Raw genomic sequence first — 25,530 nt, forward strand, 5'->3', positions numbered from 1 at the left:
TAATCCCATATCTTCCACCTTATCCTCTCAAACAACTTGGTAATGCAACTCATTCAATGTATTAGGCCTATTAAAATATTTATGAATTTACCTTTTTGAAATGTTTAATTTTCCATACCTGATTAACTCCTGAGTCAGCATAGAAAATATTGCCTGCAAGAGAAAAAAAGAGAGAAAGAGAGAGGGGTTTCACAGGAAGGAGATTTTATAAGCTAAGACCCATTTGTTTTTTTAATATTTTTTTCCTGCCACCATTGCTAATTGATCGAATATTAATATCAAATATTACCATTGCTAATTTCTCCTTGCCAGCTGACCAATCCTTTACTATTTGATTAGACAGTGAAGTCATAAAGCTATATTTGTGACATTGTATTAATTTCCATGGCAATAGACTGTGAGGTCACAAGTGCTTGGTCACTTTGCTGTTCACTCATTTAAACAAAATTACAAAGGAAGAGCAAAGGTAGGCAGCATGCTTCAGTGGATAAAGCACAAAATTAGGAATAGGGTCTGTACTCAACTGCTACTGTTAATCACTGTAATTTTGACTTACTCACTCATGGAAACATTTTAAAAGCATCCACTAACTTTGGGAGCCTCAATTTTCGAGTGTCCAACTTGCCATACTTCGGGTCTGGCTATCGGGATGTGCTGAGCACTTGCTGTTCCTGTTGATTTTAATTGCAATTGTCAGTTTTAGTATATCTGAAGATCAAGCCCTAGGTGTCTGTTTGGACACGTGACATTGAGGCACTCAACTTTTGAAAATGTTGGCTTTACTGTCTCCCAGCTATACCGTATGCATCTGTAAAACTGGAGCCAACGATATTTGTTAGGCACCTCTGTAAAAGTACTTTTGATCTAAGGATGAAAACCTCCTTATTTAAGATAAAAAATGACTCACCAAATTGCTTTGTGTACATATTCTCCCCATGCTACATGAGGCTTTCTCTTAGGATACATATAGTTCCTACAATTCATTATAACAATGAAAGAATCTCAGAAGAATTTGAATCATATCAAAGCATCCCACACAGCCCAACTATACCTACAACATGAAGTCATTTTCCATCTTCATGTGCAGTTGTTCTTTATGGTGACCAGATGTCCTGATTTTATAGGGACAGTCCTGATATTTGGGGCTTTGTCTTATATGGGTGCCAATTACGCCCCACCCCGTCCCGATTTTTCACCCTTGCTGTCTGGTCACCCTATTGTTCTTTCCTTCCAAGGAAATCCCCTACTGGTTAAAGTTTCTTCAGATCTCACTCCTCTTCCTGCCCTCTTCAATTAGTCCCCTGAAGTCTGGCTTCCTGAAACTCCTGGTGTTTTATCTTTATGGGTACACATCCTTAGCATGTGTGTCCCTTGCATCAAGAATCCTAAAAGTCTTGAACTCAGGCTGAATGTAATATGAGCAACAGGTACACCTGGGGAGGTCAGGTGGCAACAGTAACTGGATGAGGGAATGAGATTGTAAAAGACAAGTGAAGGAAGAAGTAAAGTTTGGGGTTGTGTTTTTTGTGGGGGGAGGTTACTGTTCATACAAAGGTTTGGCTACCCAAAAGAATTGCAAGTTCAGACTAGGACAGTTTATTTTCTCAACTAGTTTTGCCTATTGCTAGGTTATATATGATCATGTTGTATTTTGGTAAAGTCATCTATTTATTTATGTCTAATCTTACAACTAGTTTAAAAGTAATCAAGCAAATAACTGTAAAGCTCTTAATTTTTTTTTTAGTTTAAAGCCCTGTCTTTTGGAATTCCAAGTTCTAAATTGTAGCATATTGCTAAAAGAATAAAATGTTTGAATTAAAAACATCTAAATATTTTGTTTAGATGTTGGTTCCTTTGTGCATACCAGATTTCCAACAAGCATAGCTACAATGTCTGCTGATTCAAACATTATTCTCATTTTCAGTGAGTAAGCAGTACTGGTATTTTCAGAGTCCTTTAGATGAGTCTCTTAAATGTGCCCTCTACTAACAAATCTTTTGTAATATGAAATATAATCCACTAGGAATGAAAGTGAGAACACAAATCACATTGCTATAGCATAAAGGTTAAGTACTGTACACCTGCTACTTTTAAAGATGCAGATACCTGTAGCTGCATGAGCCTGGAGGACTGATTGTACTGTTAGAAAAATGCATTGCTGTGTTGTGACATGGGTGTTTGGTATGTGTCTGTATGGTATATTAGAAATGATTCAAGGCTTATTAAATTATGGGTTTTTGTAGAAATCTGGTCCCAAGAAATTTGAAATCGGTGGCTTTGAATTTGATGCTGCTTTCTGAACTCCTTTCTTGATGTACTTGTTAATGATCTGAGTTGCAAATAGCTATTTTAACTTACAAAGTTTCAACCAAGAAAGAAGCAAATGTATTTGTAATAAAGCCCAGTAATAAATCTGCATTTTTGCTATCATGTTACTGAGGTTTTATTTTTGCTTGTAATTAAATAAGTGGTGTGTAAGGGATTCAATCTGGCCTGTTTCTGCTCCCGTCTCCCTTTAGGGTCTAGTCCCGCTTTGGGGGCCCATGGGAGGTCACTGGGCCGCTGCAGGTGTTTTTCTGTAAGAAGGAACTTTCCCCTTTATTCCGCCTAGAAGCTCGTTTCGCTCTTTCTTCGCACGTGGGGCAGCGCTAGGTGGAGACGATGCTTAAGCCGGGAGGAGCCTGCCGGGCTCAGGGCAGCCAAGGGGAGCAGAGCTGCGGACGCAGCAGCGCAAGCGGTCCGGCCTCCGAGATGCTCCGCTGTGGGGCGGGGGCTGAGCGGCTGCAGGGCAGAGCCACGTGCAGACCCACGCGGGGGGCCCGCGCGCTCTGACCCCGCGATTCACAAGGCAGCACTCGAGGGCGGAGCCCCGAGCGGCACAAGGACTCGGCGCTTTAGCATCATCCCGTGGCGTCACGTGGCCCTGGCCCAGCTCCCAGCTGCGCGCGCACTCTCTGGGAGGGCGGGAGTAGGGGCGTTTCCACGGCAACGCCCTCTCTCCCGGCTCCGTCCCCTACCTGTGCCGCCGCCGCCCGGCTCCTCCCTCCGCGCACGCTCCGGGCTCTCCGCAGCCGTAGGGGTGGGGCCAGAGTTCACCCAGGGCCCGCCCCGAGGGTGGCGCTCGGCGCAGGGAAGAGGCTTCGCGGGCGGCCAGGCTGGCGGGTGAGTGCTGGCGGGGCGCGCGGGCCGCTGACACCGTTACAAAGCAGCGCGCGGCGAGGGAGCCGCCAGGGCGGAAATGATTGGCTCAAAGGCGTCACGTGCCAGAGCCCACGGGGTCACGTGCCGCTTTGCAACCGACGCGTTTTGGCGGGAGGAAGCCGCGCCCGTAACATGCTCCGCCCCTTTCGTGTACCAGGGGCTGGGCGGCTCCGTGCGTGTCAGACCGAGCCCCCTGCGTGTGTCTCGCCCCGGGAGGGTGTATTGTGACGGGCCCGCACATCCCTCCCTGTCTGTTTTGTTTTGCCATCAATCTCTCCCTGCAGACTCTGCCTTCCCATTGCGTTGTGGGGACCCAGGGGAAAATGTCTTGCTCAAACTCCCGTTCGGGGCTGAATTGTTTGAGTTCTGCGCCCGTGTACTGCAGCCCATTGTCTGAGTATAGCATACCAGACATGACCTCTCTTATAAAATGTGCCTTTAGTTTCCTGATCGCTGTTGTTGCTTGAGTGTCCTCCAGATAGTCCATCTCCCAGAAATTAAAGTAGTAAGCCACTGTAACCATGCACGTCCTGTCATTAAAAGTGGAAAGGTCTCTTGATCTTTCTCCAGGCCATTAGATGCACAGCCTGGGTCATCACATGTCTCTTTATCCTGGTGTATCCATCTCTTGATATTAGCATTTAAAGCTGCTTGGTCCCCTTTAAACAAAATTCTGGCTTGCACTCACAGCTCATCCCTCATCTGGTAATGGGCGGTAACCTCCTGTGGCACTTGCTTCTTGCAGTCAGGAGTATGAACTCTTGTAATGCCTGTAAACCCTGTTCTGTGCTTTGTTGAGTTGCCCGGAGCCTCCCGTCAGAAATGCAAAAGTATCTTCACAGACTCTAATTCCTGTTACGCAGAGCCATTTGTGTTGTACTCTGGAAGATATGTCCTGCTCAGTGTATCTGGCACCAGTAGTGACTTTTCTGGGCAGTGTCGTATCCTCTTCTTATAGAGCTGGAGTTTCAGCAACACGTGGTTTAGTCATATGGATGCACTCACCAGTGGCTTCTTCACAATGCATTCTAATGGTTTGGGACTAGACTGTATGCTCACCTAGAGCCCAGAGGTCAACTGATGGAATTATTAAGACAGCAGCTCCTCTTCTATATGAATATATTTCCTTTCTGTGTCTATCAGGGCTGTAGTAGCAAATGCTATGGGCTGCTGGCTTTGCAGCACTAATGGGCTGCTCCTCTTTCTCCTTGTGAACTATCACACTGTAGTTCTAGCTGTTCCTCAAGGTTGTAGTACTTTAGAACTGGTGCTTCACTTATGATTTTCTTTAAATTTTTCAAACACATGTTTTGGGGTCTCTGACCATTCCCATGCTGAATCATTGTGTTTTAATTATCTGAAGGGTCACAGGCTTCTGATAGATGTGCACAGAACCTGGAGATATTTCCTTCATGGTTCTCAATTTTTCAGGCAGATAGCTAATATTATGCCAACTCTTTTTTTTTTTTTTTTTAAGACTCCAGAGTTGGTTTTAGGCTTCCTGGCATGTAATTGCCAACTTCGGTATCAGGTAGGTTAGTTGAAACTAGTAAAGAACAGATTTATCAGACGCATAGGTGAAAATGATATGTTGGGGAAGAGTCAACACAGCTTTTGTAAAGGGAAATTATGTCTCACCAGTCAATTAGAATTCTTTGATGTTAACAAGCATGTGGACAAGGGTGATACAGTGTATATGGACTTTCAGAAAGCCTTTGACAAGGTCCCTCACTAAAGGCTCTTAAGCAAAGTAGTCAGTCGTGGTTATAAGAGGGAAGGTCCTCTTATGGATCAGTAATTAGTTAAAAGATAGGAGACAAAGGGTAAGAATAAATGGTCAGTTTTCACAATGGAGAGAGCTAAATATCAGGGTCCCCCAAGGATCTATACTGGGACTGGTGCTTTTCAACATACCCATAAATGATCTGGAAAAAGGGGTACACGGTGAGGTGGCAAAGTTTATAGACCATACATAGTTACTCAAGATAGGTAAGTCCAAAGCTGACTGCAAAAGGTTAGAAAGGGATCTCACAAAATTGGGTGACTGAGCAAGAAAATGGCAGATAAAATTCAGTGTTAATAAATGCAAAGTAATGCACACTGGAAAACTTTCTGACTGTATGTAAAAGATGGGGTCTAAATTAGCTGTTACCACTCAAGTAAAAGATCTTGGAGTCATCTTGGATAGTTCTTTAAACTTCTGCTCAATATGCAGTGGCAGTCAAAAAAGCTAACAATGTTAGGAACCTTTGGGAAAGGGACAGGTAAGACATAATACCACCATATAAATGCTTGGTACACACACACGCATTGAAAACTGTGTGCAGTCCTGGTCACCACGTCTCAGAGAAGATATACTAGAACTAGAAAAAGTACAGAGAAGGGAAACAAAAATGATTAGGGTGTGTAACAGCTTCCATATGAGGAAATATGAAAAAAATTGGGACTGTTCAGGTTAGAAAAGAGGCGACTAAGGGAGGGTATGATAGAGGTCTATAAAATCATTAATCATGTGGAAAAAGTGGATAATGAAGTGTTATTTACCCCTTCACATAACGCACAGGGGTTACCCAATTTAAATTAAAACAGTAGTACCTTCAGAATTATGAACACCTTGGGAATGGAGGTTGTTTGCAACTCTGAACAAAATGTTATGGTGGTTCTGTCAGAAGCTTACAACTGAACAGTGACTTAATACAGCTTTGAAACTTGACAATGCAGAAGAAAAATGCTGCTTTCCCTTTATTATTTTTAGTAGTTTATGTTTAACACAGTACTAGATTTGCCTTTTTTTTTTTTTTGGTTCTCTGCTACTACCTGATTGCATACTTCTGGTTCTAAATGAGGTGTATGATTGACTGGTCAGTTCATAACTCTGGTGTTCGTGACACTGCGGTTCTACTGTAGGCAGCAGGTTTAAAACAAACATAAAGAAGCACTACTCCAGAAAATGCACGGTCAACCTGTGGAACTCATTGCCAGGGAATGTTGTGAAGGCCAAAAGTATAGCTGGATTAAAAAAATAATTAGATAAGTTCATGAGGGATAAGTCTGTCAATGGCTATTAGCCAGCGTGGGGTCAGGATGCAAACCCATGCTCTTGGTGGCCCTAAACCTCCAACTGCTAAAAGCTGGGACTGGACGAATCTCTCAACCAACTTCCCTGTTCTGTTTATTCCCTTTGAAGCATCTGGCATCAGCCACAGTCAGAAAACAGAATACTGGGCTAGATGGCTTATCAGTCTGATGCAGTATGGCCATACTTATGTTCTTATGTAGCCAATCAGGCAGCCTACTACAGGCCAGCTATGCTCATTAGGTTGCCCAGACACTGGTTCTGCTGCAGGCCCTGATTCTTGAGGTTCTGGAATCTCTCAGAAGTCTACAGTGGTTTATTGTAGAGCACCTCAGTTCTTCTCAGATTCAGTTTGCCTGCATTCAGCCTAATATTCTGCTCCCAGCAGTTGTTCAGGTGTTGTTGCAACTTGGTATTATGGTCATGGATTTCCTCTTTCTTGATCTCTCCTTCTGCACAATAAGAAGGTGTTGTTGCAACTTGGTATTATGATCATGGATTTCCTCTTCCTTAATCTCTCCTTCTGCACAATAAGAATGTAATCAGCTACAATCTTGATGCCTAGGTTTCCCTCTAAAGCTTGGTTCAGTTTGCACTGGAACACCTCTGGGACCTGGCTGATGCCCACAAGCAATAGTACTTGCCAAAAGGTGTGATAAAGGTTGTTAGCTGGCTGGAGGTCTCATCTGCCTCAATATTCAGAACCCATTCTTGTCATCAACAGTGAATACTTTCACTCCTAGATAAATAGAATACTGTATGTGACATAGAGGTGCAGTTGTGATTCTCTTCTACTCTGTTCAACTTTTATCAGACCTGCTGTACTCACTGCACCTCACACACTGTTGTCATAATATATTACGTCACGTTTTACATAAATATCTTTTGGAATCTAATAACAACCAGTCATTAATGTCACTGTGAAGTGTTTGTAACAACTCTGTAGATGAAATTATGGATATGCTGATATTGTATCTGGAGACTGCAAACACCCAAAGGTGATGAAAACGGGTTTCTTCTGTATAAAGGGGAAAGAAGATATGGTGGCAGGCTCTGACCTGTTCTCTTTGGGTCATCCAGTAGCTAGCCCTCCTGCAGTTTTGTAAGAGGGAAGATGTCATCCTAACATGACATCCTAAATGCCAGAGGGCAAGGAGCTCACTGGTAGTAATGAGTTTCAGATGGCTTGACCATTTCCATGTACCTCAACTCACTGTAGTTATAATCTGTATCTAAAAGGTGTCATTAGTTTTCCCATGACATATTACATAATTCACTGATCATTAATATTCTTGTATGATGAATGTATGCAGTGTGTGTTAAGAGTTATGGATTATGACTGAAGTGTATTTTAAACCAGGCATGTCAGGCAGATTTGATAAACAGGTCTGCCCCAGACAAAGGACTGTGTTTGCTTCTCTGATCAGCTCTGTCATCAGGCAGAGATAATGAAAGTCCATGTACACAATAGGTGAACAAAGCTCTCAAACTAACACATGAGGTAGGAAACAGCTTGGTATCTACTCCCCAGCAGGGAAGAGAAATTTTATTTGGCTATAAACACAGGGGGGTTGAACCTCAAGTGATAAGCAATTGAATCAACTGATTGGATATAATATTACTGTATTATAAAAGTATGAGTGAGGTGTTTTATGAAAGTCTATAACAACACTGGCGATTAATATAATTGTGAATTGTATGTATTAACAGTATATAAGGATTTATGGCTACTCAATAATATTATACGTTACAGTCTGTGACCAAACAAGAGGAAAAGCAGGTCTCTCCCAGACAGGAGTGATCATCCCACCTGTCTCCAATGAAATTAAGCAAGGTATGATCAAAAACAGTGGAAGCCTCATTTACATTCAGCTCTTCAGGGGGATGGGAAGACCTCAGGAAGGGAAGAACAGCATGAAGTCATCCTGCCTCTTGAAACAAGGTCATTGACCTTCAGAGTATATAAGCATGGATATAATCCATTTTGGCATCCATCGCTAGATAGACACAAGGGGCCGAGCTTTTGCAAGCTTAGAGAGATGGGTCCTTCAACCGAGGTGCAAAGTGGTGGCGGGGGAAGGTGTTGAAGTCTCTGAGAACTGAGTATAGCTGAGACACCTGCCTAGGCAAAGATTTTTCACCTAGGAAAATGAAGGAAGCCAGCATCTTGTACTTCTGTGGAAGGTCCTGACTGAGGGAAGGTCAACCACGGCATTTCAGGCACCAAGGGTTACAGGGAAGGTGGTGACACAACCCCTCACTGGTCCAAATTGCACCCTGAAGTGTGAGAGTATGTTCTCAATTGCTAGTAATGGATAGTGACTTTTTTCAATGCGCTGTTCAGTGGTGTTGGAATTTTACCTGAAGGTTTTCTCACCGCTATGAGGCTGCTGAGCCACTTTGCTCTCATTTCAGTGGCTGTAATGATGCCTCTTCTTGGCAGGCTGGCCAGTCACTTCTTCAGTGGGTCCATGGAACTTTGCGTTTTGATAATCTCCTGGGCTACATAGGGAGGTCTATTTCTGACTTCAGCATGATCTTTAGGTGTTCATCTCCTTGAAATATGTCCTTATATTCTGTTATAATGTTGGACAGGAGCCACCATGACCACCTCTTTTTCTTATATTGAGGCTATTCTGGTTGTGTACTGTGATCAAATTCATGGCTTGCTCTGCCCTTTATCCAGCAGTGGATGGTATTTCTGTGTCAACTGCTATAAAGTCCAAATGATGATTCTTGTTTCATGCAGATATGGCCGTAGAATGGCTGCAGTACGTGTATGATGAGAATATTTGAATCTGCTAGAGTCAAACTGCAGATATCCTCCTCTTCATTGGAACTCATCCTCAGTGACTGCGTGCACTGCTGGCTTTTAGTTCCTATGGAAGCTGTGGCTTTGTGACATAAAGTGGTTTTGTTTTTTGTCCTGTTAAACTGAACGACCCCCAGTTTGAGAACCACTGACCTAGATAATCACAAATGACCCACACTTGCATGATGCAGAGGAAGATGAAAAACTGCCAGAGTCCCTGCTAACCTGACCCTGGGGTCGGAAATTCCTTCCTGACCCCATGTATGGCAATGATTATTAGCATATGAGCTAGCACCTGAGAGAGAGAACGTTTGGTGTACCTCAGAACCCTGGCCTACCGTTCCCAATGTCCCATCACTAGTTGTAGCCATCCCTGATGCTTCAGAGGAAGGTGATTTAAAAAATAAAAGTAAAACTGGAATTCACTGGGGGGGAAATATCTCTTCCTGACTTCTGCCAATGGCCAGCTGAAATCCTGAAGCATGAGCTTTAGAAACATAAGATATAAACAGCAAGTAAACCACAGGGCTGTTTGGCTTGCTTGTGATGGATGTGGGCAGGGCTCATCATATAATTGTACTCATAAAGTTGTCCATCTGTTTCTTAAAATTTGGAGGGTGTTCCAGAGCCTCACCTCTCTGATGGTTATAAACCTTCTTCTGATTTCCAGTCTGAATTTGTACATGGCCACTTTACAACCATTTGATCTTGTGCCAACATTGTCCTTTAACTTAAATAGCTCATTCTCTAGGGTTAGATCTTTTTCTCTCAACAATCTCTCTTGTAAACTGCAAACTAGTGTTCCACAAATGATTCTGTCTTTAATTAGGGACTCTTTAATGTCTCCAAAGTTACAGGTGGATGCCAGAGTTCTCAACTCTGTAATGTAAGTATCTATTCCCTCTTCTGGTTCTTGGTTTTGGGTTAAAAAACCCCAACAGATTCTCCATACAATCTCAATCTGTGTGGGGTCACAGTACTAGGGTTGCCAATCCTCCAGGATTGGCCTGGAGTCTCCAGGAATTAAAGATTAATCTTTAATTGAAGATTATGTCATGTGATTAGATCTCCAGGAATGCGTCCAATGAAAATTGGCAGCACTACACACTACTCAAATACTTTATCAATTTGTTCCAGTGTTTCAAGCATTATTCCTGGCTAAAGTGTGTTTCTCACTTCTTGAATTATTTTTCCCCAGTGAGATATTTAAAAAGCTTTATCTTTATATTTCCAACTTTATCCCCCAAGGGCGGCTCTGTATGCAAACTCAGTTCTTGGTTAAGCTGCTTCATGCTTGTGCAAGACTTCTTTTGTGTGGAAATCCAGCATTCCCAGTGATCTGAGTCCCTCCATGCTGCCTGTTTGTTTTGTTTCTATATGTTGATTTGTTTGCCTGCTAATTACACTCTCTTCCTTGTGGAGGGCTTTGCTAGAGTGACTGCTTCCATCCTGTTTCATATACCACATGCTGGGTAATAACACAAGGACTCCATGTTTCTAAAATTAAACTGGCTCTTTATTAAGAGAACTACTTACAGAGATGTTGCAACTGCCCTGACGTTCCAGCCACATGTACACTGAATGGCTTCCTGATGCCTTCTCCAAATTCTTCTCTCCTGCAACCTGTGCTCCTCCCTCCAAGTTCAATGCAGGCTGCTACAATGGAGATTAACAAAGATTCTCATAATAAAAACTAGGGTATTGCTCTTGCATTCAGTTTTATGTTCAGTGTTACTTTTGAAGCAGGAGCTTTCTGAGATTCAAGGAAGCTTTATGACTTAGAGAGCAGGGGCCTCAGGGCTGAGTTGTTAGTAAGAAGCTTTGCTTACTGAATTGGGTGTTGAATGTCCTTTCTGCTTGGAAATGGCAGAAAAGGACTTCAGAACCCCTGCTGTAAAGCCTAAATGCAGAGTCTTGTTTGAATTGCAATATTTCCTGGCTTGAAGCTGTGTAAAACAGCCATCAAAGTGAAAAGAAAACCATACAGTTTCATGAGCAACCTAAAATCACTGTTAATTGGCATGGGAAGCTTCACCCCTTGAGGTACAGCAAATATCATCTGAGCTTAGAACTAAATATTTCAGGATAATGTGTAGAGTTGCTCCAGTTCAGCTCTGCTCAAGCATCCTCTTAAGCTTCCTGTTTAAGTACTATATATCTATACTCCAACATTTTTCCAAGACGAAGTACTTTATCACACTGGATTTAGGAATATAACCAGAGTTGACAAAACTCTGTGCTGCCTTGCCAGTGTTTCTCAGTTTGGATATGGAATAAACACCTCTGGAATTGAAAGGGTAGCTCAGTTTCTGGCACCCCTTCTGATGGAACCAGAGACCAGTTTATGTCACATGCAGGCGACCTAACTGCAAACTGATGGTAATGACTTTCAGTTACTCTGACCTGTGCTCTCTTATCCGCTCTTGAATGTCCAATTTCCTTCTGGATTTTATAGATCCCATAAGCCCAGAAGGGACCATTGTGATCATCTAGTCTGACCTCCTGTAAAACACAGGCCACAGAACTTTTCTGAAATAATTACTAGAGACTATCATTTAGAAAAACATCCAATCTTAATTTAAAAACTGTCAATGATGGAGACTCCATTATGACCCTGGGTAAATTCTTTCAGTGGTTAATTACTCTCACCGTTTTAAAAAAAATGATGCTTTATTTCCAGTCTGAACATAGCTAGCTTCAACTTCCAGCCATTGGATTGTGTTGTACCTTTCTCTGCTAGACTGAAGAGACTGTTATTAAATCTTTGTTCCCCATGTGGATACTATAGACTGTAATCAAGTCACACCTTACTCTTCTCTTTGTTAAGCTAAATAGATAGACTCCAAGAGCTCAATCACTGTAAGGCATGTTTTCTAAGCCTCTAATAATTCTTGTGACTCTTCTTTGAACTCTCCTCAATGTATTAACATCCTTCTGGTGCCCACAATTCAAGAGCTGGACGCAGTATTCCAGCAACAGTCCCACCAGTGCCAAATACAAATGAAAATAACCTGTCTGCTCCTAATCAAGATCCCCTTATTTATGCAACCCAGGATAAGATTAGCTCTCTTGGACAGTGTGTCACAGTAGAAGCTCATGTTGAGCTGATTATCCACCATTACCCCCCCCAAATCTTTTTTTCAGAGTCACTGCTTCCTAGGATGGAGTACCCTATCTTGTAAGTGTGCGCATTTATAGAAAAGTAATTCAGATTCTTTAAATGTGTAACTATTGCAAATTATTAAAATAGATAGACTAAAATTTTCAGATTTGGGTGCCTCCTAAATTTGTATTAGCCACCTAAATAAGTCTGATTTTTTTTTTTCAGAGGTGATGGGCATTCACAAATTCAATTAGCACTCGTCCCTCTGCAAATCAAACCACTTATGTGGTGACATAAATATTAATTTTAAGAGCCTAACTTTAGGCACCATAGTCTGAAAACTTTGGAGCATATCTGGCTTCAGTGTGTCAGGGACTCTAACCCCAACAGCGAAGTTCGTTGTCTGTCCGCAGAGAGACAGGCAACACCAGCAAGGTCCGATCAAAAGCTCTTTATTGACAAGTGCACGCGTCAACAAAGAACAGCTCGTGTCCGAAGAGAACCAGCCGCCTCTTTTACAACTAAGTATAGGTTATATAGACAGTTCCGTCGCGTCACAAATTATTCATTTCACACAACCCATATCCCACCCCCCTTTGGTTAGTAACAATCCCTAATAACAAAGCACATCTGTCTTTCTTTATAATGTAAGCAAGCCGTGATGCCCCAGCAACTTTCTTATCAGCATGGTTGCCAAGCACCAGAAACTGGAAGACAGGAGTTAACAACGGACCTAAGACAGAAACAGGGAGTGAATACAGGGAGGCTGGCTCCCTATCAATGCTTCAAACACTCCCCTCTCTTATCTCACTTTTTCCCAGGGCTTTGTGAAACATGCTGCTTCTCAGTATTTTCCACTCTGGGATTACCCAGAAACCTCTGTTAGCCTGACTTCAGTCAGGTTGGCATAACTGGTTTTGTGCTACATCTTTATTCAGGCCTAACAAGTGTATATCTTACTGTGCAGGGAAGGCTATGGTAGGGACCTATGGCACCCTTCCTCATTCAGTATGCACTGTACAGTGTATTGAGAAAGAGGCATGCACATCCTAGTTATGTTTGCCATGCAGCTAAGTTAGATGCTCCTGTGTACATAACTCAACCTTCAGTATCTTCCTTCTGAATGTTGGTATTTCTTTCTGAATATTGGAGTTTTTCTTAAAAATATTGATTCTCAGGTTTCCTCCATGGGTCCCTATTAAAACACAGATTGTGGTGATGTAACAAAGGATTACTAGGACAAATACCCCTAGCACAGCTACTTTAACAGCTGCAAGAAAATTAATAATTCCAACAGTTTCTAATTCAGCCCTTAGACCAGAGGCAGTCCATTAAAAGAGTATAAGGTCTCCTCATTGCAACACCTCCACACCATGATGCTGCTGCAGCTAGTGCTGGTCCTCTTCCTATCTGGCCTTTCCTTTGCGGTCAGCTCCCATGCTGTTGCCACTGGCCTACGGTTCCTGCTTTCACACAGCCACTAGCTCTGTTCTGCAATTGAACCCTTCTTACCTCAAATGTTGTTTCCTTTTCTTTTACTCCATGAGTTATGGAGCCCTCTACTGGCAATATTGGACTGAGTAACAGTGCTTTCTAGTGGTTAGATCCTTCCACCCCCAGCTCAGCTGGAGTGAATAGAAGTTACCTAGTAATGAGGCAGAAGATTCTTTTATAACTTTCCATTTGAAGAATGGAAAATACTATAAACGCTTCACTCTGTTCAGTGGAAGAAGATGGAGGTGATAACAAGAATAACAAAGACAGCCTATGAACAGAGGCAGATTAAGATATATTGGGGCCCTGGGCACAAAGAACATCTGCCCCACACCCTCCCATCCCTCCACCATGGGGCTCTGCCCCTGCTCCTTCCCTTTCCCCCAAGGCTCTGCTCTCTGGCCTGGCCAGAAGCCAGGCCATGGTAAGAGCTGTTCGGGGAGCCCTGGACCCTCCAGCTGCCCTGGGCAGCAGGCCCTGAAGCGGGAGGGACAAGGGCTTGGGGCTGTTCTCGGGCACTCTGGCCCCCTGCCCAAGGCAGGTGCAGGGTCCAGGGCTTCCCACAGCTGCCCGGGCTCCCTGGGAAGCTCTTACTACAGCCTAAGGCAGTGGTCCCCAAACTGTAGGTCATCCCCCCCCCCCTGCCAGGCCATGGCAGGGCCCACCCCCAGCTCTGATCTGGCCCTGGCCCCGGCCCCAGCCCCAGCTGGACTCTCTGCTCCTGCCCGCACCCACACTCATAGCCCCCATCTGTGGACCCTGGTCCCGCTCCGGCTCCCAGGGTGTGGGAGAGCGTGGACTGAGTAAGAGGGGATGGGCATGACTCAAAAAGTTTGGGGACCCCGGCCTAGGATGACCATACATCCCCTTTTGGCCCCAGATGTCCTGACTTTTTTGTCAAAACTGGGCATTTGTCCCATTTGCTCTTGCCAGCTGATAACCAGTTGGCAAGAGCAAATGGGATAAATGTCTAGTTTTGCACAAAAGGAGCCTGGAGGCGTGGCTAGAGTTCCAGCCGCTCCTGCGGGGGCCCCCAATTGGCCGGGGCCCCATTGGCACATATGGTAATCTGCCACTGCCTATGAATGATTGATGACCGAAATTTGGTAGGACTGGAGCCCATCAGTGAGCTCAGGTATATGCTGACAGTAGGGCTTGAGCTCAGGGAGATAATCTTTGTAGCTGGGTGTATGGTTGGAAAAATCAGAGAGAGCTGAGGCAAGGGGGAGTTGTAAGCAGCAACAGTTGGGTGAGGGGGCTAAGGTTATCTAAGGAGGGATCAAGAAAAATTATTGCTCATGGAGAAGTGAAGGGGGACCAAGTGTTCTAGAAAATGATGATGAAGAAAGAAGGGAGTACTAGAATTGGTAGACCAAAATCAAATCTGAAGTGGAATTGACCACTACTACAGAAGGTCAGAAAGACTGAGGAAGGAAGAGCAATATGAGATGATGATGATGATGAAGAAGATATGATTCTTGGACTAGATCCTGAGAGATAAGACTAGGAGGAAATGGAAATTAGAAGTTAGATGGAAGGGTCATTGACATGGCTTCACTCACCTGAGATTTTTTGTGATTAAATTGCAATACGAGAAGTCAAAAGTAATAGGTTGTATATGGAATGAGTACATAAAAGCCTAATCTTTGATAGTGCGCAATAGGTTCACTAAGATGGGACAAAGTACAGCAGATATGTGGGATGTGTAAACATGAACTTCCACACTAATGCTTTTCAAAGTACTCTTGCCCATTTGTGCTCCAAGCTGCTGCATCAGAGTGTTGCTTTATTTCTCCCATGTTGTCTGAAGTGTGGGTATGTTTGGCAACTATTAACATTTTGGGGGAGGGAGAGAGAGTAGAATAGCTAAGTTAAATTTAGATTGTACCACATAAGGAAAACGAAACTTTATGAATGAGCAAGAAATGGTTCAACACCATTTATGGAAATATCACTCCAGGCTTAATTTTGTCCTATCTGAAGATTTTGTAGGGAATAAAACCCAGCAGGATATATATCATATACATACAAGAAGTTTTTCACACATCAAACTAGTAACCTGCTCCAAGGTTGCAATGCTTGCTGTGAGACTGCTTAAATATACCAACTGTGAGAACTTTTCATTATGTGAAGCCAGCCACTTGAAATTTTATGACACTCATTGATTGTACCCATGAAAAATACTAAAGCTATGTTCTTCTGAATTTTGTGTATTAGGAAACAATGTTTTTGGGGAAAGGAATAGGAAGGGCTAAAATAGAAGAGGGTCTTGTTAATGGGTATCTCATAGCTCTGACTTGTTTTTGATTCACTCTTATGGAAAGAGAGGTGGAGGGTGTGGAGGTGGGAAAGGAGGACTTTAAGCGCAGAAGAAAATTAACATTTCTTTTTCCCCTAGATTGTAGAGTATGATCAAAAACACACCTGTATTCACACCCTACATGCTATTGTAATAATCTTTGTACAAAATATATGCCTTGTTAAGGTATCATTTGAAAACTTGTAATTCACTGGTCAATAATATCATGGAGAAATGTATGTAGCAATATTATATGTAAAAGATCCCCTGGTATAATGTTCTTAGCACATGTTCAAAACCACGCAGCCCTGCCCAGGCAGAAGTATCCTGAATGAAGAAATGTTTGTTTACTCATTTAAATTGAGGTAAACAGGGTCCTTAAGACAGCAGGGAGAGGAGATGGCAGGAGACAAAGCAAATTTACATTTCAGCAAACACAGGTGAGAATAAAGAACACGGAGCCTCCTGCACCACCAGACTCAGGGCTTGTCTACATTGCCACTTTACAGTGCTGCAACTTTCTCTCTCAGGGGTGTGAAAAAACACCCCCCTGAGCGCTGCACGGTTCAGCGCTGTAAAGTGCCAGTATAGACAATGCACCAGCGCTGTGCTCCCAGCGCTGGGAGCTATTCCTCTCGTGGAGATGGATGTTTTATAGCGCTGGGAGAGCTCTCTCCCAGTGCTATGCCTCGACTGCACAGCCACATTAAAGCTCTGCCATGGCCAGCACTTTAATGTTGCTAGTGAAGACATGCCCTTAGTGTCACCTTCTTTACTATTTGAATAAACTTTTGCTTTGAGGGATAACCCTCAGAAGTATCCACTTCAAAGGTTAAGTGGACTATAAAAGAAAAGGGCAGAAACCCACAAGCTCTCTCTCTTTCACCTAAGAAGACAAAGGAACCAGTCCTTTGACTTTGGGGGGAGAGCTTGACCTGAGAACTTGGTCAGGTGTGTTGCTGGAAACTTGTGGTAAAGACGTTACCTTGAACCAAGTCTAGCTTGTTAAAATGTAGATAAAACTTATCTTTATTTCTCTTGCAACCATTTCTGACTTTAATACCTGATACTTGAATTCACTTAAAATCCTATCTCTTCATAGTTTAAACAAACTTGTTTTATTTTTTTAATCTAAACCAATGTAGTGCTGCCTTTAAACTGATCTGGCACTTTATTCTTTTGTTGAGCATATATTATAATGCATTGTTTTCCCAAAGATTACAAATGGGTGAAGTGCAATGGATGGCATGTTATGAGCATGTTAATATTGATATTGTCCCATCTTTCTTACTGCAGGACTCTGTTGTGACTACACTATATACTATTCACAGCTTGGGTTTTTGTTTTTTTTTTAACATGAAAACCTAGTTATGATGCAGACTTAACTGCCTCCACAGTAAGCACATTTCCACAACAATAAAATACTAATGATAAAATGTGATTTAAGAAAATTAATGCTTGTTCACCTACACAATGATGATTTTAGTTTTGTCATAGTAGCTTTAATACTTTTTGTAGTTTAATTTTTAACATAGACATATGATAGGACTCTTAGGCTTATCATGAGAATCTGATTTTTAGATATCCGGGGGCTGGTCCATAGATTATGGGCTTTACCAACTATTTCTCAGATATCGCTTTTGTTTTGCAGATTAGAAATTAACGTGTTTATTTCTGTTTTTAAAAATCTGTTTTTCCCCCACAGCTTTTGCTGGTTCTTTTAAAACCACATTATCAGTTGGAGTCTTTAGGTAATGGTAATTCTATGTTAATGTGTTCAAGTTGTTCTGCTAGCATCATACTGCAGAATGGAAAAAATGTTCATAAAAATTTTCAGGGACTATAGAAAAGACGTTCTTAAGCTTAATGATTTTATCTCTTACGAGGCATAAACTCCCCAGTAATTTTGTTCTTGTGTTATCTGTAAAAACACAGCAGTATGAGCAGCATGCACACAATTTAGTATTTAGTTGGGCAGCTGTTCTTGGATCTGAACTTCTAATTATTTCTGGTTTGTGGGGAGAACTGCTGCTGATGCAATTTGTGTGGCATATTGTCTGAGATGCAACAATATAATCATTTATTTAACTGTCTGCCTAGGAAACCTTTGTTGACCTACATTGTTCTGTTTTGTTATGGCCCTACTCTTGCTTATACCCATGCACATGTGTAACTGTCCTCATGTGAGTTGTTCCATTGATTTCAATGGGTCTACATATATGAAGAAAGTTACAGTTGTATTTGTGAGGGAATGGGGCCTAAATTTGCTGCAGGTCTAGAAGAATAGTGCACGTCTTGTCTACTGTTATCACATCAACTGCTTGGGAAAAATCTCTGTAGGTACAGATTTCCTCTGTTAGTCTTTCATCACTGTTCTACATCAGTGTAATCTAGTTGACAGGCTGCTATCAGCAGAGCCAATAAAATATACACTTAAATCAGTATTTTGGATATCCCTCATTAATACATATCTAGGAGATAATTTAAAACCAAAAGCATGTGTTGCTCTGAAATCTTTTAGCCATCATAATCACATGGTGAAAACAAAAAATGGTGTGCTAAAATAAAAATATTTTTGTGCAGGACGTTTTTTATGCTGTGGGGACTGTAGTGAGAAGGAAAGAAAAGAAAACTGGAACATCAGTAAAATTATGTATAAGACGATAAAGTTCAGAAGATTGGGGGAAGGAGGGAGGAATGGGGGATAATGGGTCAGTTAATATATAGCTGAACTTCAAAAGGAACAACTTGCAGGAAACTAAGCACTAGAACAAAAGAATGTGTATTTGGAAAGAGAAATGAATACGTGCATTTTTACAAGTAAACAAAAATACTAATAACATGATTAGAAATGTTCCTAGAGAGGAATGAACCTAAAGCCAATACTTTTTATTTCAATGTTTTCCATTCAGTAGGTGTTTTGGACGAATTTGGTGTGGGAACAGATGCAAAGGTTCAATTTTTAAGCCTGTATATGGCACAGATTGTCCAATGCCAGAAGAAGATAATCAATTAACCAATCACAAAGATATAAAGTATCCTTAATCATTGTTTTATCTCTACAGCTGTCTTTGATATAGTGGACTGGATAGGGGTATGGATTGCTCTGTGAACCCTGGAAGAGAAAGGCAGAATTGAGCTTGAGTCGCTCTCTGCTCTTCTCGTTTGAGAGGACGTGTAAGGTAACTTTGAAACTTACCGCAAGGGCTTGTTGATGTGGGGTGCCACAGGGTACAATTCTCTCACCTTCTGTTGAGTGTGTAGACGAGACTCCTGGTCTAAATAAGATTAACAGCACCCCTCCACTGACATTTTTCTGTCTGTGCCTTCTACCCAGATAGAGGCCTCCAGTGAAATCCTGGCGCCATTGACTTCAGTGGGGTCAGGATTTCACCCCTTGACTTTCTCCCACCAAGGTTGTACAATTTTATCCAGCCCAGCCAACACTGGGCAGATCTTTGTTTCCAAGGACTATCCAGGTGGGCCTCATATCTCTTTCATATCTGGCCAAAGAGCATCAAAACTGACTTAAAAAAAGGAGTGATCTATGAAGGAAAATAGGTTTGTGCCTCTGACAGTTTTAATTTCTTTAAAGGAAAAAAACCAAACTTTTTCACATTAGAATTTTTGGTCTTGTTGACTTTTTTTTTTTGGGGGGGGGGGGGGGGAAGACTGTAGATGACTGGAGAGCAAGTACATTTAAGATATTAAACAAATCATGAATGTAAGATCTTCCTAACTGAGTTAGCAAGCAATCCAATGAATTCTCTTCAAAAGTTTGAATTTTTTAAACACCTGTTTAACTCAAGCAATTGAGTGGGGGAAAGCTCTTTCGTTAAAGACTCGGCACCCCTCTTATTCAGGCTCAGCCTGCTGACTGCTTTTTACAACATTGAGCTGTGAGGTGCACCCCTTCTGTGCTTTCCCATTCTCTCTCTCTCTCCCCCCTCTCCCCCTGCCAGGTTGTGTCCCTTGATGAGAATATTTGAGGCTGAGTTTGCATGCCTCTCCTCCTCCCTAGGTCCTAATTCTGGTCTCCTATCTGTAGGATGCTGGCCAGCACCAAACCAGTTTTGAGATGCGCTGTCTGATGTAAGGGTTGGGAATGCCTCCAAACATTGGTTAAAGATCCACAATTAATCTTTTCCAGAAAGGAACTTTTTTCAGTGATTATTGGGTTAAATGTCCTTCTGGCCTTAAAATCTAAGAATATTTAATTTAAAAAAAAAATCTCTTGTAAAGTCCATATAACCCGGTATATTTCTTCACCTCCTCACACTTCAAAACCAACATTTGAAAGTTATAAAAGATGGATATAAAAGCAAAGCCATCAGTAGCTCACCATTCATGGAGAAACCTGCAATAATAAGCCAGTATATGCATAACAGAGAAAAAAAGAGAGAAACAGTTTGAATATATACCTTGTTATAAACAGTGAGTTGAAAAGTATCTTGACAATGTCTTTTATTGAAGCTTTTTGATTTGCTTGTATGATATTTTTCTTTTAAAAGGGGGGGAGAATCTCTTTTGGAGCTCTAAAACAAGCTCAATGTCTCCAGTCTTCAATATAAATTTATACACAGTAAATATTTTTATGAAATTTCTTTTCAAAGTTATGGGCATTTGCAATGGCCTCTTTCAAAAGCTGTTTAAAAAAATTGTTTCTGTTTTCTGGCTACTCAAGCTGATTATATCATTTTATGGTCTAATTGCCTGCCAAACTTCAGGTTGGGTTTTAAAATGAGCAGTGAAAGCTGGGAAAGATTTCAACCTCTTGTACCCATTAAAGTAATATAAAAAGTACATGTGTTTACTAGCTTCACCCTTTTTAGCTAATGAAATACAGGGTCACCAGTTCTGCCTTTCTTACAGGGTTGTCAATTTGCTTTGCAGAAAGTAGTTAAGGAAAGTTGGGCTCTTTAGAATTCTGAGCTGTACGATTATTATTTTGAAGACACAGGAACTCCAGAGAAGCAGAAAAATACTCCCACCTCTATATTCTTAACAGATCTTTCAAGTGACCTGACTCATATAGCCACAGATTAGGTGGAAAAGTCATAATTGGCACATACTTAGAAAGCAAGGATTGATCTCTATGGGGCAAATTTTGGTTTAGCTGGAGTCAGGAGTAAAGCCTCTTTTACCTTTAATGGGACCAGGATTTAGCCCTAATCAAAATAGGAGGTTTTAACAAATTGTTTCTCATTGCTTTCGGCTTTTCTTAACATCGGTAAGACCCTAACGAAGACCCTAACGAAGACACCCTTGAAAACTTTTAGACATGTAGAGTTCATTGCTCAATGACCTACCAAGGACAATTGTATGATCCTGTGGCCTGTTAGCGACTAAAGTCATGCTCATGCATGATTCCTCTTAATTTTCTATGGAGCAGTTTTGCTTTTATTGTTTTTATTTTTAAGTACTAACTGTCTTAAAATCAAGGCATATACAAGTGCAGAGCATTTATAGCAATGTACTGTGTTATTCTGGTGACACCAGGTGTTGAAAGGAAAAAATGTAATGCATTCCATATTCAGAAACATGCATTTTTGTATTTGTATTTGAAGTAAATATTGAATTGTGAAATAACAAACTGTTTCACTAATATTTTTAGCAATCCATTTTTAAACAAATGTCAGAATGCAGAGAATCAAAAGTGGCCATTTCCTATCTCTTCCCTAGAGTGACCTATTTTGCTATACAATCATAGGACTGGAGGGACTTGCAAGGTCATCTAGTCCATCCCCTGCACTCATGGCAGGACTACGTATTATTGTTTGATAAATACAAAAAGAAAAATATTTTTCTTTTTGTAATGGCTTTACTATTGTACACTGTTTCTGTTTTCCCTGGAATTTTGTGCCTGATTTTCAATTTACGATTGAATTTAGCTCAGTAGCTCACTAGTTACATTGGGCTAAATCCACAAAGGGGACTTAGGCTTAGTGTGGAACACCTAACTCTAGGCAGCCTGTAACCTAGTGGAATCCACAGCCCTGAATTAGGAAGCCATGGTTCCTATACAACACATAGGGCCCTACCAAATTCATGGCCATGAATAACACATCATGGATTGTGAAATCTGGTCTTTTGCATGCTTTTACCCTATACTATTCGGATTTCGCGGGGGAGACCAGCGTTTCTCAAATTGAGGGTCCTGACCCAAAAGGTTGCAGGGGGATGACAAGGGTATTTTAGGGAGGTCACGGTATTACCACCCTTACTTCTGCATTGACTTCAGAGCTGGGCGGTCGGAGAATGGTGGCTGTTGCTAAGGCACCCAGCTCTGAAGGCAGCGCCCTGCCAGCAGCAGCAGAGAAGTAAGAGCAGCAATACCATACCATGCCATCCTTACTTCTGCACTGCTGCCTTCAGAGCTGGGTGGCTGCACAGTGGTGGCTGCTGACTGAGGGCCCACCTTTGCAGACAGCAGCATAGAAGTAAGGATGACAATACCATATTATGACATCCTTAATTCTGTGCCGCTTCTGGCGGTGGCTCTGCATTCACAGCTAGACTTCCGACCAGCAGCCACCGCTCTCCAGCTGCCCAGCTCTGAAGGCAGCGCCACCACCAGCAGCAGTGCCGAAGTAAAGGCAGCAGTACTGCAACCCTCCCTACAATAACCTTGCGACCCTCCCCCAACTCTTTTTGGGTCAGGACCCCTACAATTACAACACCGGGAAATTTCAGATTTAAATAGCTGAAATCATGACATTTACAATTTTTAAAATCCTATGGGTCAAAGGGAGGCACCTCTCTCTGCCTGGAATGCACTGCCTTGAATGCTCTCCGGCAGTTAGGTGTCTAGGCCTATTCCTGCCACACAAAAATAAACTTAAGAACATAAGAATGGCCATACTGGGTCAGACCAAAGGTCCATCCAGCCCAGTATCCTGTCTACTGACGGTGGCCAATGCCAGGTGTCCCAGAGGAAGTGAATATAACAGGTAATGATCAAGTTATCTCTCTCCTGCCATCCATCTCCACCCTCTGACAAACAGAGGCTAGGGACACCATTCTTTACCCATCCTGGTTAACAGCCATTAATGGACTTAACCTCCATGAATGTATCTAGTTCTCTTTTAAATCCCGTTATAGTCCTAGCCTTCACAACCTCCTCAGGCAAGGAGTTCCACAGGTTGACTGTGCGCTATGTGAAGAAGAACTTCCTTTTATTTGTTTTAAACCTGCTGCCTATTAATTTCATTTGGTGGCCCCTAGTTCTTACATTATGGGAACAAGTAAATAACTTTTCCTTATTCACTTTCTCCACATCACTCATGGTTTTATATACCTCTATCGTATCCCCCCTTAGTCTGCTCTTTTCCAAGCTGAAAACTCCTAGCTGCTTTAAATTCTCCTCACATGGGACCCGTTCCAACCCCCTAATAATTTTAGTTGCCCTTTTCTGAACTTTTTATAATGCCAGTGTATCTTTTTTGAGATGAGACTACATCTGTACGCAGTATTCAAGATGTGGGCGTACTATGGATTTATATAAGGGCAATAAAATATTCTCCATCTTATTCTCTATCTCTTTTTTAATGATTCCTAACATCCTGTTTGCTTTTTTGACTGCCACTGCACACTGCGTGGACGTCTTCAGAGAACTATCCACGATGACTCCAAGATCTCTTTCCTGATTAGTTGTAGCTAAATTATCCCCCATCATATTGTGTGTATTGTTGAGGTTATTTTTTCCAATGTGCTTTACTTTACATTTATCCACATTAAATTTCATTTGCCATTTTGTTGCCCAATCCCTTAGTTTTGTGAGATCTTTTTGAAGTTCTTCACCGTCTGCTTTGGTCTTAACTATCTTGAGCAGTTTAGTATCGTCTGTAAACTTTTCCACCTCACTGTTTACCCTTTTCTCCAGATCATTTATGAATAAGTTAGGACTGCCACTAGTTACCCCTCTCCATTTGCCATTTATTCCTACCCTTTGTTCCCTGTCTTTTAACCAGTTCTCCATCCATGAAAGGATCTTCCCTCTTACCCATGACAACTTAATTTACATAAGAGCCTTTGTTGAGGGACCTTGTCAAAGGCTTTCTGGAAATCTAAGTACACTATGTCCACTGGATCCCCCTTGTCCACATGTCTGTTGATCCCTTCAATGAACTGTATTAGATTAGTAAGATATAATTTCCCTTTACAGAAACCATGTTGACTTTTGCCCAACAAGTTATGTTCTTCATCTGTACAATCACTAGCAGATTTTTAGCACCTGGCAGACTTTATTAATGGAAAGTTAGGAGCCTATAAGTTTAGGCACCTACTTGGGGTAGGTGGCAGCTGAGTGGGGTTTTTGAGGATCTAAATTTTGCACTGCCTAAAGGGGTAGTTAGGCAACTAAGTCCATTCGAGGATCTGCTGCCTTGTACTACTTTGCTTTCTCTTTTTCCAGTTAATTAGCACCAATAAGTAAATGTTTGCCCAAGGATGCTGGTATAACATTAATAAAGGCTCATAAGTATCCCTAGATAATTGCTGTCAAATATAGAGCAAATTCTATTAAAGTTATATCATAATCTACTTGGAGACGGGAGGGCTGTCTCAGCTATTTGTATACTTAATTGCATCAGCATTCAGTGTAGATTTATTATGGTGGTAAAGCCCTCTTCCACTAAGTTGTTGGGCCGTGTAGTCCATTTAGACAGTTGTGTATATTTTGTAAAGTGAATGATTATCTTTAATTTTGATCAGTTACTAATTTCTCCAGTCCCAAACAGTATAATTTTTTATGTTTAGCTTATTTTATATGCTTAATAATGTAGTTGTAAAATCTAAATCAAAATTGTACTTTGCTTGCAGTTTCTTAGTCCCTGCTGACCTTTGTGAAATTATGCTTTTGGTATGGATGGCCATGAGTGCTTATCTGCTCTCAGATAAGATATCACACACCCTGACTAGGATCAAAACTATCCCTCTTCATGCCATTTGAATTGTGTAACCCACAAATGAACAATCAGTCAACAATGTTCAATCCAATCCTCCTCCCCAGGCTTGGCTGCTTCTCAGGTTCCTAGCTCACAGCTGCTCAGCCCACTCCTTAGGTCCTCTGTGCCCAAGAGCCCTTGGTCAAAGCAGCCGCTTTGTGGAGCATGTTGCTTTCCTTTTTATGTCAGTCCCTCCCATAATACTGTTGCCATGTGCTGTGGAGCTGGCTTCAGCAGCTGCCTCTAGAATAGACCATTAAACTGCGCTTGTCCAATGTGAGGCACATCCCCCCTCTTCATAATGTGAAACACCTATTTTGTGGGCCAGATCTAGTGTGCTTAATAAATTAATCAAACCTATAGCAGATTAGGGATTTGAGGAGATGAGTTAGGAGATACCAAATGCAGTGCTGGGATCCTTAGGATCTCTCGGGGGCAAGGGGCAAGAAGGGGGGAAAACTAGGATCCTGACATAGCTGCAGAAACAACAACAAGCCAGCTCAGCATGAGGAGACAACTGGGGAGAAAGGGCCCACTGCAGCAGATATGAAGCTTTTTTTATATTACATTTACCAATGGTGGCTAATTTTGTAGGCTCAG

General features: G+C 41.9%; 1 protein-coding gene across 7 annotated transcripts in view; it reads left to right on the top strand.

The window, feature by feature from the left end:
- Nucleotides 1-446: 446 nt before the first annotated feature.
- The window catches only part of GGACT (gamma-glutamylamine cyclotransferase), a 40,223-nt gene continuing 15,139 nt past the window's right edge, over nucleotides 447-25,530 (top strand). Inside the window, exons 1-3 of one of the 7 annotated variants that reach the window (XM_045008793.1) lie at nucleotides 452-511; nucleotides 8,031-8,111; nucleotides 19,051-19,167. Coding sequence is in view for 1 of the 7 variants with exons in the window: in XM_045008775.1 (XP_044864710.1) it covers nucleotides 3,334-3,373 (40 nt within the window). In the remaining 6 variants the exon portion in view is untranslated. Of the gene's footprint in view, nucleotides 512-2,951; nucleotides 3,163-3,224; nucleotides 3,374-8,030; nucleotides 8,112-19,050; nucleotides 19,168-25,530 lie in introns of those variants that run through there. The other 6 variants (XM_045008818.1, XM_045008809.1, XM_045008825.1 and 3 more) reach the window with 6 other exon arrangements.

The sequence above is a fragment of the Mauremys mutica genome, chromosome 1 (assembly GCF_020497125.1).
Source record: "Mauremys mutica isolate MM-2020 ecotype Southern chromosome 1, ASM2049712v1, whole genome shotgun sequence".
NCBI classification, from domain to species: domain Eukaryota; kingdom Metazoa; phylum Chordata; order Testudines; family Geoemydidae; genus Mauremys; species Mauremys mutica.